Here is a 12,801-nt window from a genome sequence, read left to right as displayed (position 1 = left end):
GAGCTCCCACGGTTTGTGGTTGTCAGGTAGTAGGCCTCACCAGGCCTCCCTGGAGTCAAGTTCCATATTACTCTCAGTTTCCACTTGAGGTGGTTATCTGGTAACAGGTAGTAGGCCTCTCTAGGCCTCTCTGTAGGTGAACTCCCACATATTGTGGTTATCAGGTAGCAGGCTTCACAGGTCTCTCTGAATTTGAGCTCCCACATACTGTGGTTGTCAGGTAACCTTTCAGTACACACGCTAAGCCTGTGTACTTTCTCAAACCCACATGGTGGTCAGTGTGCACGTTAACGCTTTGCGCACTGTCTGAAATCCACATAAGTGGTAAGTGTGCACGCAAGACACTTTCGGAAATCCTGTAAGGTAAAGGTTACGCACTCCGCTTCGTTCTCTTTCTTGAAATGATTAGCCCCGGGGTTCCTTGGGCTTCATCCAACCGGTGTGTATTTGTTATACACCTCAAGCATCGCCCCTCAACATGGGGGGCTGTGTGGGAAATACTCGCAGTAGTTTAGGAGCGCTCCCCTTTTCTGAAAGGGTCGCCTATGAGCATGCTGCTCGGAGCTCAGAGTCCTCCTCTCATGGGAGACTGATTCTCGGTTCTTTCAGAGCGCTCCAGTACTACATACTGTTTTGAGACGCACTGTGTCCCTTCAGAGGACGCAGTGTCTCGTTCCCTCTCAGGGAACCATGGTTACATTCGTAACCTGAGACGTTCTGTCGGGACGCGTCCGATTCGAGAACCGAGGAGCTGATGATACTGCGCATGTGTGATTCAGTGTGAAGCAGACTGACTCACAGCTCGTCTGAACCGAACTGATTCTTTTGATGATTGATTCTGAACTGATTCTGTGCTAGTGTTATGAGCGCGGGTAAACCGAAGGCTTGAATGAAGGGTAGTCATCGCGAATGACATTACATCGAGCGCAAAAGAACCGGTGAACCGTTTTTTTCAACTGGTTTTATTTGATCGAACTGTCCGAAAGAACCGGTTCACTTGAGCACCTGCTCCTTTGCCCCTTAAGTGCCCTTTTTTCAAAGCTAAATTTCCTCGAATTTTTTGTGTAATAACATTCCCTTTTGTGAATGCCTGCCCACGCCCAATCATAATATTAGTACAATTTATTAATAATAATTTAGCCGTAAATAAAATGACCAACATGATCACCTTACGACGACGACCTCATCCGACCAGGCCGATTCCTCACGCGCATTTTTTAATTGCTAAAGGATATTTTCAACACCACGGCAGCTGGTAAGTGGTGTTTCATTCTCAGCGAAGTGATTTTGATGTTTATTTACTTATTATTATTTTACAAGAACGATGTGATGTGAGAACATGCAGATATGTTGTTTATATTGCTGTGTGTAGCCTGTAGTGTAGAAGTAACACCAGGCGGGAAGGAAGTCGACCGGAAGTTGAAGTCGGCCGCGTGCCGCCATCTTGTAGCATCCCATTGACTCCCATTCATTTTGGCGTCACTTTGACAGCGAATAACTTTACATCTGAGGCGTTTAAAGACTCCATTTGTCCATTATTTATTTCTAAAAAAAACACAACCATGAATAAAGGGCTCCATTACCTTCTATGTTACATTATGGCCCCGTAGAAACAGTTTTTGTAAAAATAGGCTAACGATTGCGTCATAACCACTCGACTCTCTGTCGCACAGTAGAGCAATTACCGTACAGACAGGAGGAGAAGCTCGCAGGCAATCGGGGAGACGTCAAGAGAGAAGCCCATAGATACAAGCCCTGGCGTTACATTTTAAAATACTATACAAAATAATTAATCAGAATACTTACTCCTGCTCACTCACGCCAAAGAACTCCCCGCTCAAGCTCGCCGTCTCTGCAAGATTAACGATGGCAGTTTGCACGCACAGCTACTAGAAGATTTACATCTGTCAGACAGGTTGCTGACGTCATCAAGTTTAGTTTGAGTCTGCACGTCAGAAACGGAAGTGCTAAAAATCGCTAAAAATGGGCTTCACTTGTCTCAATTGAGTTCCAATGGGGTCGCTGTGTCCATTTCTTTTACTGTCTATGAGTAACACTAGCGTGCTGTTTGAGGGAGAAAAGTTTCACAGGTGTTGAAGGGTCTGGTCTTTTTTATGTTATTTGACTAAACTATTATTATATTACAGTACTTATTTATTTTTTAACACATGGAGTGCCTTAAAAATAATTATCACAACACTGGTAAGGCTTATTCAAATTTTCTCATTCTCTGAATTATCATTATAAAAATAAAAACAATTCAGAAATGAATTAAAATATAATTATATTTTAAATGTGACGCAAATATTTTTTTTCTACAATAGCAACAGTGTTTACAACAGCAAGACCACTTTAGCCTGTAAACTCAATAATATCTCTCTGGAAATAAATGTAAAAATATCAATGTCAATAAAAAAATGCATAATATACCTGACATCAAAGTGCAGTGTGAGGGATATGAATAACAAATGTAGCCTGTCATTTGTTTACATTGCAAAGGTGTTCGATTTTAGACAACAACAACTACAACAGTATTAATAATATGAATCAATATATTCCAGTGTATCAGTTTTTTTATGTTTTGTATCAATATTTAAGGTGGACTTATTGATTAGGTGCAAGAGTATTAGTGATGGTTAACATAATAGATTAATGCTGAAATAGTAAATTGAGCCTTGTTCCTAGATGGACAGAGAGTGGAAAGTAATAGATCAAATGAGGAGATGGAGAAAGAGGAAGAAAAAGAGGGAAATGTAGAAGCACAAGTGATAGAAAGAGAGCAGGTAACAGCAAGCCAGGAGACAGAGGCTGGTGAGAAAGAGGAAAATGTAGAGGCACAAGTGTTTTCTATAGTTTTTACTATAACAGCTGTTCTTAATTATTCTGTAGAACAGAGAAGAAAAAGCCATCAGGTTGGGATAATTTAAGACATTTCAGTTTCTAATCACAGAGCTATTATTATTTTAAACTTAAAATTGTCTTCTCTATTGTTTCTTTTTCAAAACTGCATCAAAGCATTTGCTGCTGTATCAATACATAACCATCCATATCTATACGTGAATCAGCAAGGAATGCATCCAAATATATTGCTGTATTGATATTTTGAACAGTGCCATTTAAAGCCTTGTTCCATGTGCCCCTTTTATACTTTGAGCACCTGCCCCTTAAAGTTTGAGCATATTGTTTGCAAACTGCAATTGATTAATTAATTAAAAACAAAGTAGTTGATATGCTGTGTTGTTTTTGTTGTTTAGTAGCAGTAATATGCAGATATTAGCCGTGTCCACTGTATTTTTTGTTGGTTTTCATGAGACCCCCCTTGAAATGACCAGGACCCCCCATTGCCCCCCCAATCAAAATTGTCTGGAGCCGCCACTGCTTGTGAAGCAAAAAGTTGCTACAAGTCCTCTATCTAAAGTATTGCTTTCTCAGTAAAAAAGTAAACTGGTCTGAATCAGGAGAGAAATATGCACAGATCAAGCCCTGTTCACAAGTGAAAACAGTCCAAAACAGTTCTTATAAATATTTTGATAGCTTTTGTAAATGCTAAAGTTTTTCAAATCTGTTCCATTGTAAAAACAAACTCATCTACTCATCTTGGACAGGGATGAGTACATTTTCTGCAAAGTTTTTGTTTTAGGTGAAACTATTCCTTTAAACCAAAGCATTGCTGTCCTCTGAGACTGTTAATGGGACTCCATGATTTATTAATTTTATTTTATTAAAGGTAAAACTTTATTAACTTTATTATAGCTTGTTAAAATAAAAATTTCCTGACAATTTTTATGCTTACTTCTGATTATCTGATAGTTTTGTAATGACATTGCTGCTGCTCTTTGACCTTTAATGACCTGCATTTTTACAAAAATGTCATGTGCACTACCCACATGAATGCAAACAACAGCAAAAAAAAAAAAAGTCAGATATGTGCACTTGCCAGCTGTGTGATAAGTGGAATTGCAAATTACAAGATTATCAGATTTACTTGACTACAATACATTCCTGTTTTCTCAACTGAAGCTTCTTTTCAAAATCAATTACATTAGTTATTCCACTGAGTTTTCTGTTGCTTCATTGATTCATTATAATTTTGTCTGGTATGCACAGTGTGCATTGAATGATGACAAGCATTTGCTCCTAATGTGTGATGTTAATTAACACTACATTTTAAAAATAAATTCAGATTTCACAGTTGTATGGCCATGCACTAGATCCTGAACCATATATGACCATGGCCAAAATTGGATTTGAAAAGATCACACTTTTTCCACACAACTAGTGTGACGTAGGCAAAACTTGTGTGTAACTTGCTGTTATATTTGACCCCATGGCAAGCAGAGGGCATACACTGTCATGCTTAAACAAAGCCTGCTAGTCAAGCTTAGAGGACTGACACGTGTCCCAGGGCTCCCAACATCAGTGTCCAAATGTGGATCGACTATGGCAGGCGCGTGTCCTCCATCATGAACTGTTGAGCCTGAGTGCTGACCTGTGCTTTAGCAGGAATGTATAAAGCGACCTGAAGTATCTCAATAGCACTATGTGCTCTGACGCAGCCCTGCCATGTTAATTGACTCCTGGACTGGACAAGTTTCTCTATTGCTGTCAAAGAATATTCTGACAAAGGAGGTGAATGAGGGAGATGGATAAAACAGAGGTTTAAAACACTTTACTGGATACCATCCTTGAGTAGATTGGGTTGAAACTACTGCAGATATATGGCGACATCTTGAGGTCAAACTGACAAGTCCTGGTAAGCTTGAAAAGACACACTGCCAGATTTATCCCATAGTAATCTGTTTTTATATTATGCATATATATTCTTCTTATTTAGCCTATTAAAAGGACAGGCCTATTCAAATAATATATTCTGCCATTATTTAGTCACCGTCATGACATTCCAAGCCTGTATGACCCTTTTCGAAATAATTCTGATTTTTAAAACCCACGTGATTCAATCTTTACGTGTTCATCTCTTGTCACAATGCCTTACCCGCAGCTTCATATTTCATTCCAACCACACTGACTTGTTTGAATATCAGCGCGGAAGCAATGCAACACAATAACTGCTGGCTTTCGAATACAAAATCGATTTCATTATATATATATATATATATATATATATATATATATATATATATATATATATATATATATATATATATATATATATATATATATATTTGTAGTCTACATTCAAGACCCAATTACATTATTGAAAAAATTCTGTGACTATATAGTAACAATTGTTGATAAAATGACAAAATAGGCACACCTACTCATAAATTATAATAGGCACGAGTGTTTCAAATATATGAGACTTCCAAATGGAACGCAGGGAATGGATAGACTACACCTACAGGTCTCACCTTCTGAGAATTATTACATCATGCCGTGACACGTAAGACGAGCCCGTGTTCTCAACCATACTTAGGCTAAGAGAGTGAAACACTTTGGAAAACATAAACCACGGGTAATCCACCATGGCACCATTCTAATTGAACGCCTGACACCATCTTTTTTTTTCAAAGATTATTATTTACAATAAATATCGCGCACGCAACCACTAGCACAATCTACAGCAGATCTACAGTAGAGGACTCGCCTTCTTCAACGAGCTTATTGGCTGGAGGACCTATCAATCTACAGTAGCTTTCTTGCCAGCACTAGCAAACTCGGTTGCAGTAAGAAGTTTCTAAAATGACACTTGGGATTATTTTTGTTACGGTGTAGCTGTTTCTCTCTAGAAAAGTGAGTAGTATTCGGATTCAGACAGCTTGGAAAGTAATGAAAAATCGAATTTAAACTGAGCTGATAGTAAGTTAACGAATGTCGGCTAACTTTCTGTAACCTTTCTAAGTGTTTACTGTACACATACTCCATTTTTATTCTTAACAAATCTAAGGTAACTATATTTTGTTGAGTTTTGCCTTTTGCAGTTTGGGGGTAGTCATTTCTGTTCACGTAACGGTGTTCTGCGCAGATCCGTTGTTTTGCATTACAGACAATAATCACTTTCCAGCTCTACTACTATGTCCTACAGTTGTGTCACAATCCAGTAACGTTAGATGTATACATATAAACAATGATGCATGGACGGTTGCGTGTTGTTTACATTCTGCAGTATGTTTCTTACTGTAGTTACAAACTTTTTATTACAATAAAGTTGATATCTACCTGCTATAAGACTGATAATAATGCGGATTTCCTAATTCAAGCAATGTGCTGGAGTTTGGTTTTTCAACTATGGGCACTTTTGGTCCTGTAAAAAACTAATGATTTTAAAAGACAAGTTTCACACCCTACATCAGTTATTTTGGTCAATATCAATTTCTAACAGTGTATTAATGTAATTTTCAATAAATCTTAAATTGTGTTACAGCATTTTTATTGGAAATAATAACACATTTTAAACATTGATAAGATGCAGCTCCTTTATCTTTATAAGGCAATTTTTTCCCGCTAGCATTTTATGTATAATAAATATACAAAATTAATTTATATTTTAACATAATTTGACATAATTACTGCTTGATTGCAAATGCTGTGCAGTGAAAGTATTCTTTTTGCAAATGATATTCACCGTTTTTTTTATTTTATTAAAAGTGCTCAGTTGATGAACACTACCATTCAAAAGTTTAAAATCTTTCTTTTATGCATGCATTTTTTTTATTATATATTAAAAGTGTGTGTGTGTTTGAGTGTGTGTGTGTGTGTGTATATATATACAAAAGCAGCGGACAGATCAAGCAGGATAAGTACTGAAGGTTTGGATTCCGCTCTTACCAGTCTTAGGGCTTCAACAACTGACAGCAGGGCCGTCTCAGTTGAATGTCCACTTCTGAAGCCAGATTGGTTGCTGTAAAGGAGGTTGTTCTGTGATTGCTGTCACATTTTAATTTTTCTTCTCAGAGTAAATGTTTTAATTAATTTAAATGCAAAAATAAAAGAAAATACTGACCCCCAAACTTTTGAACATTAGTGTTCAGCTGAACTGAACTGGCCTTACTACTTATTCTTCTAGATATTGGTCAAGTTGCAGTGATGAGACGAGGGGATCCTCTCCCTCGAGCCTTTCAGGCTCCTGTGGATGTACATGCCAGTGCGGATGGCCAAGTGTACATGTTTGGATACAGACGAGAAGAACCAGAAGAGTCATCTGAGGATGAGGAACTCAATGTCATGGAGCTACGGCCGCGGAGCCGAGAGTGGTACTCACAGGAGAGAGAAAGAGCGGGAGAAATGCTCTTGTTGGAACGGGACATCTCACATGAGGACAATCTCAGCAAACTGGCCATTCAATATGGATGCAAGGTATCTTGTTTTATTGCGTATAGATCATTCTCATTTAGGCACTTAAATAAATAGATGACCCAAAAATGAAAATTTTATGCAAATTTATTCATCATCAGGCCATCCAAGATATAGATGAGTTTGTTTCTTCATCAGAACAGATTTGGAGAAATTTCGTATAACATAATTTGCTTACCAACAGTGTTTGGAAGGTTACTTTGGAAATGTGATAGGTTACAGATTTCAAGTTACCTTATTTAAAATGTAATAAGTAGTGTAACTATTTTAATTATTTTATTAAAGTAAAGTAACTGATCACATTTGATTACTTTTTAAAATTTCTAACAAATGTTTTTAAATGTTAATCATTTTGAAACATTTAAAGCAGGCAGGTTTTACATTACAGTTGGACTCAACACTGATTACTGTCAGACTTTCAGAATCCTTGATCACTTGAATTAAGATTATAATAATTTTAATTTTAAAGCACAGCCACCACAAAAGCACCTCTTTTTACTTTGAGGTTAAATACAGATTTAAAATCATAACAAGATATAGTTTAATGGCTATGATTCTGTTTTTGAAATCAAATCTTTGCATAGCTATGACAGGAAACTGGCATCTAACAGTTAATCTAAAAAAAAAAAAAAAGAAACATACGGTATGCATAAACCCAAATAGGAAATAAAACAGTTATTGTATTAAAGTGTCCTATTCTGTGTCCTAAACTCCTGAAAAGGTGGTGCCTCATATTTTAGAGCAGTCAATGCAAATTCTGGGAAGAAATCAATGAAATCTGTATGTGGGTGTGTGTGTGAAAATATTCAGATGTAACCCCCTTTGCAGTACCCTATGTAGTCTTTAACATTTTCAAGTAACTGTAATTTAATTACACATTTTTTTCTCAGTAACTGTAAATGATTACAGTTACTTTTATTTTGTAATTAAATTACGTAGCTCAGTTAAATGTAACTAGTTACTCCCCAACACTGATTACCAATGTATCTTTTGCAGATAATGGGTGCCCTTAGAAAGAGTCCAAACAGTTGATAAAAACATCAGTAATCCACAAGTAATTGACACTGACTCAAGTCCATCAGTTAATGTCTTCTGAAGTAAAAAGCCATCATGTTTTTAACTTCAAACCATTGCTCTATCCATAATACTGGAAAAAAAATTAAACTCATCTAGAGTCTTGGATGGCCTGAGGATGAGTACACTTGCTGCAAATTTTCATTTTTGGGGTGAACTTTTCCTATAAAAAAATAATCCTTTTCTATGGCTTCCAGGTGGCTGACATAAAAAGGGTAAACAACCTTTTTCAAGAGCAGGACATGTATGCACTGAGGTCAATCAGAATCCCTGTAAAGAAGCATGGCTTGCTAACCGAGGCCAACTCTGAGCTCAGGAACCCCCAGCAAAGACCCTGCAATGACGTAGCATCATCAAACAGTGCTGAAGCAAACATCTCGGGAACACCTCAGGTGCAGGACTACACCAATTACCTTAAAGAGGTGGACAGTGACATTGTGCGTCTGATCCAAAGCACAGACCCCTCAGAAGAGGTCCTTTCCAGCAGTTCCTGGATATCCAGACAATGGGGGTGGAGAAGCCGGCATTTGGGCAGCTATGGTGCAGACTGGGGGATCCAGTGGTGGAACGCTGTAATTGCAATGTTACTCATTGGCATTGTCCTGCCAATATTCTATGTGGTATATTTAAAAACTCAAGATAATGGTGGATCAGCAGCGGACAATATAGTGGGCAACATCACGGGCAACTTCAATACCTCAAAGAGTACAGGGTGAGCGTCAGCACAGTAATATAAAAAAGTTAGTATAACATTTGAAATTTGGTTTCATGCCTACAATTTTCTTTGCTAATTGGCAGAAAAATTTTGTATTACAAGTTCACAATATTATGGTACATTCATTTAAGTAAACAGATCACCCAAAATAAAAAAGGTAACATTTGGGTTTCAAATATAACAACACGTTATTCAAAATATATGTACCATAGAAAAAAAAAAACATAATATGGAGAGACATAAATATGGAGAGACATGAGGGTGGGTAAATGATGACATAAGTTTTTGGGTGAACTGTCACTGTAAATTTTATTTGCGTATAGTGAAGTTACATAATGAAACAATTTAACAAATGAGATTATGAGTTTACATTGCACAAACTGAGTGTTGCATCTGCTTACTCTTTACACTCAGACTGCTGGAACTGTTGTTATTGGTTTCATGGGTGCTATTATTTAACTGAATTATGAAATGGTTATAACAATTTTTCTTTGTGAAGAAAAAATAATCATTATGAAACACAGCCTTTCTCATCAAATTGATCATATGTGTTGTGGTCCTGTCTTTGTATATCAATGCTTGATGAAATTAATGCAATTTTATTGAAGAAAAAAAATCAAAGAGGAATCGGAAAAAAAAAAAAATCAAAAGGTTTGATGTTTTTGCAACTTTATACCTGTTTGTCCATTTCTTTGTTTTGATTTTGCCAGAACACTACTGCCAAACAGTTGTTTCAATGTGCTAACAGTGCCAAATAATTAACTTGTATTAAATAACTGTTTGTTCAGTTTGAAGTGCAATAAAGAATCATGTGCAGATGGACACATTCTGACCTTTGGATATTAAAAGATATCTTTTGAGTTGTAGAAGATTTCTCTCCCTCTCTCTCTCTCTCTCTCTCTCTCTCTCTTTCTCTCTCTCTCTCTCTCTCTTAAACTTGTATTGCACTGGGATGGCCAGTGAGTGAATACATTAAAACTCCTTTTCATACAAAAATAATAGGAGAAGTTGTCTGGTATTGGGTTCTAATGGTCTGAGAGCTTCAGATAATGTATTTTACAGTGTTGAATAGTGTAAAAAATGTTTTCAAATAGCATTTTGTAATTCAACAGTGCAGCTCTTCAGTAATTGACCAATAAGAAAACAATTTAAAATGTTTTCTGATTAAGGTCCTATGTAGTTGCTCTGGATCAGGGTTGTAAACAGAGGAAAACCTGGACCCATGATGATTTTTAATCATTATTCTCTATAATAAGACGACATATTTAGGAACTGTGTAATAAAAGCAGCCTTGAATATTTCATGTAAAGTATCTTTCGGATTTAAAGTCTAGATAATAGTCAACTCTACAAACTCAATATACCCTTTGTTTAAACTTTTCAGTTATTTCTTATCATCGACACCATCTGGCCAAAAGCACTTATGATGGTGAATTTAGGAAAAGCAGTACAAAGGGCTAGTGCAAGTACCTTTATTTGGAGAGCTATGACTTTGACCAGGAGGGGTACATATTTACATTTTATTCTGTGGATCATCATGTTGTAGTGAAACAAGTTTTATGAGAGGAATCACAGGGAGTTTTTGTGGCAGGTTGGATTCATTTTACACATTCATTTCTATGGTATTCGTAAATAGTGATGGACTGTAGAAAAACTCAGCAAAATCAGCGATTCAAATACTGTACGTTAATATTGGAATGCAAAATACAAACACTAACTAGTGCAATATTTGTTTTTTAGTATTTATGTATTATTATTATTATTATTATTATTATTAAATGTTTACTTATTTTAGAGGAAGTAGCTTTCAAAAAAATTTTTTTAGAATTCACCTAAAAGTGAATGCCATGAAATTGTCTCTGCCCACAAACTTGCCGCCATTTTCCGTCCTATACCATGCATTTGCAATATTTTATGCACTCCAATTCCAAGTTTTTATTGTCCTATTTATTATTCTTTTTTCTTTCAGTTTTAGTTATTGTAGGTATAGTACTTCAAGTGAACTAAATGAAAAAGAGAAATGTTGCTTTGGCAACTAGCTGAAATACAATCATTTCCAGTTAGCAACAGCTTTCTTATTAAGTAACACATTTTTATATGTATATTTTTTTATGATTTTAATTGTAGTTAAGTAATAACCATTTGTTTGTTTTTGGTCTAGATCAATTTCTTGCTCAAATTTGCTTAGTTGAATGGAATGGCAGAGTAGGTTATGGATAAAACAAAAGCATTCTATTCATATAGATAGAAGACTTCAAGCAGGTAAAATCTAATATTAAATTGTTTAAAAAAAATATTGGATTGATATTTTTATTTGTTTAAATGTTTTATGTCAATAGTGAAAGTGTCAAGATGGGTTTGAATTTATTGAGTTTAAAATCTTTAGAGTAGACTACTTTAAAGAACTTAAAAGAGAGAGAGAGAGAGAGAGAGAGAGAGAGAGAGAGAGAGAGGGAGGTAATGTCAGTGTTTGTTCAACAGCTGCTTAGACTCAGAGTCCCATGTGATCTAGCAACCTGAAAGCTTCATCTCACAGACTCTGCTCACAGAAACAGGCGCTGCTGTGATCCTGCTCCAGGCCCCACAGCTTTGGCCCTGTGCCTTCCCTCCGTCTGTGTCTCAGTGAGAGGACCACCCCTTTCTTTGTCTGCAAACCCAAACTGCAGTTATTACGCAAACCTTAACGCTCCCAGAGGAAGTTCTGATGTGATTTGTGTGATAATGCTTTCTGCTTTCTGTGCTTTCTGCATGATCTAAGATTTAGGACCATTGTCTCAAATTTGGAAAGTTGTTAAGGCAGTACACAGACAGACTTGTTAGCGCAGATTGGAAAGGCTGAGCACCTCCCTTAGTGTGTATTCAGAGGGTTTTGCAAACTATAAATCTATTAAAAACATGCACACACCTTTAAAATCGATGGTTCCAAGAAGAACCTTTAACATCCTCGGAATCTCTCGAAATTCTTAAAAAAAGATGTTCTTCATTGGCATTGATGGCTCCTTGAAGAACCTTTACCATCCATGGAAACCTTCCATTGCACAAAAGGGTATTTAGTATGGAAAAAGGTTCTTTAGATTATTATAATGTTCTAGAAAAAAAAAAAAAATTCAGAACTGTACGCTGAATGGTTCTTTGTGAAACGTAAAATGGTTCTATGGCATTGCTTTGAAAACACCTTTTGAAACCAATTTTAAATGTTTAGAATATATATTCACATCACTATGAGAGGAATCTTGTTTTGTAAGGTCAGAAATGGGAGCCAGTAGCCATTTGTGTGTGTTATGTGTTTGTAGAGAAGTGCTTTGTTTTCTTAGGCTTAAGCTTGTGTACTTGTAAAAACTAAGGACTAACTAACTTTAAAACTAAGGATATTTGGGCACTGTGACTTTAAACTTTCCTCACTTGTGTGGTTGGCAGAATGCCATGTGGCCACAAAACAGCTCCAATCCTTTTTCCAAGGAGCTTTCAACACTCATCTTCATAGCAGTTTTGCCCCAGACTCATTTATCTGTATGTATACATAACCCGGTTTGATGGTTTTATGAACAAAATCCATTAGAGGGCAGTCTTATCCTAAAGTTGCAGAAAAAAAAGTAAAGAAAAATGAAAGTATTCCATGTAGAAGATTGTTATTTACAGTACGCCTTACAGGTTGCTTTCATTTGTCCCTTGAAACTTTCTTGCACATACTGTAGCAATTCC

At 36.4% G+C, this 12,801-nt stretch overlaps 1 protein-coding gene and 1 long non-coding RNA gene across 4 annotated transcripts; both read left to right on the top strand.

Annotated features, from left to right (window-relative positions):
• Positions 1-777: 777 nt before the first annotated feature.
• Positions 778-3,373, top strand: LOC132155664 (uncharacterized). The gene is made up of 3 exons (XR_009437325.1): positions 778-1,366; positions 2,052-2,615; positions 3,155-3,373. It is a non-coding gene; the product is annotated as an uncharacterized LOC132155664 (long non-coding RNA).
• Positions 3,374-5,562: 2,189 nt separating this feature from the next.
• On the top strand, positions 5,563-9,697 carry LOC132155662 (lysM and putative peptidoglycan-binding domain-containing protein 4-like). 3 transcript variants are annotated; one of them, XM_059564387.1, is made up of 3 exons: positions 5,563-5,751; positions 7,025-7,314; positions 8,583-9,697. In XM_059564387.1, the coding sequence occupies exons 2-3, from the start codon at positions 7,045-7,047 to the stop codon at positions 9,099-9,101; spliced, it is 789 nt and encodes a 262-aa protein (XP_059420370.1). In that variant the 5' UTR covers positions 5,563-5,751; positions 7,025-7,044; the 3' UTR covers positions 9,102-9,697. The 3 variants fall into 3 exon arrangements, with proteins under 3 accessions (XP_059420370.1, XP_059420369.1, XP_059420371.1); XM_059564386.1 differs by having other exon boundaries at positions 5,563-5,817; XM_059564388.1 differs by lacking the exon at positions 5,563-5,751 and adding an exon at positions 6,735-6,870.
• Positions 9,698-12,801: the final 3,104 nt, after the last annotated feature.

Source organism: Carassius carassius, chromosome 13 (genome assembly GCF_963082965.1).
Source record: "Carassius carassius chromosome 13, fCarCar2.1, whole genome shotgun sequence".
Classification (NCBI taxonomy): Eukaryota; Metazoa; Chordata; class Actinopteri; order Cypriniformes; family Cyprinidae; genus Carassius; species Carassius carassius.
This window is presented reverse-complemented; position numbering and strand designations above follow the sequence as displayed.

Coding starts and splice junctions, on each gene's coding strand:
- LOC132155662 (XM_059564387.1), top strand. CDS start 7,045: ATGAGACGAGGGGATCCTCTCCCTCGAGCCTTTCAGGCTCCTGTGGAT. Junction 7,315..8,582: donor CCATTCAATATGGATGCAAG/GTATCTTGTTTT, acceptor TATGGCTTCCAG/GTGGCTGACATAAAAAGGGT.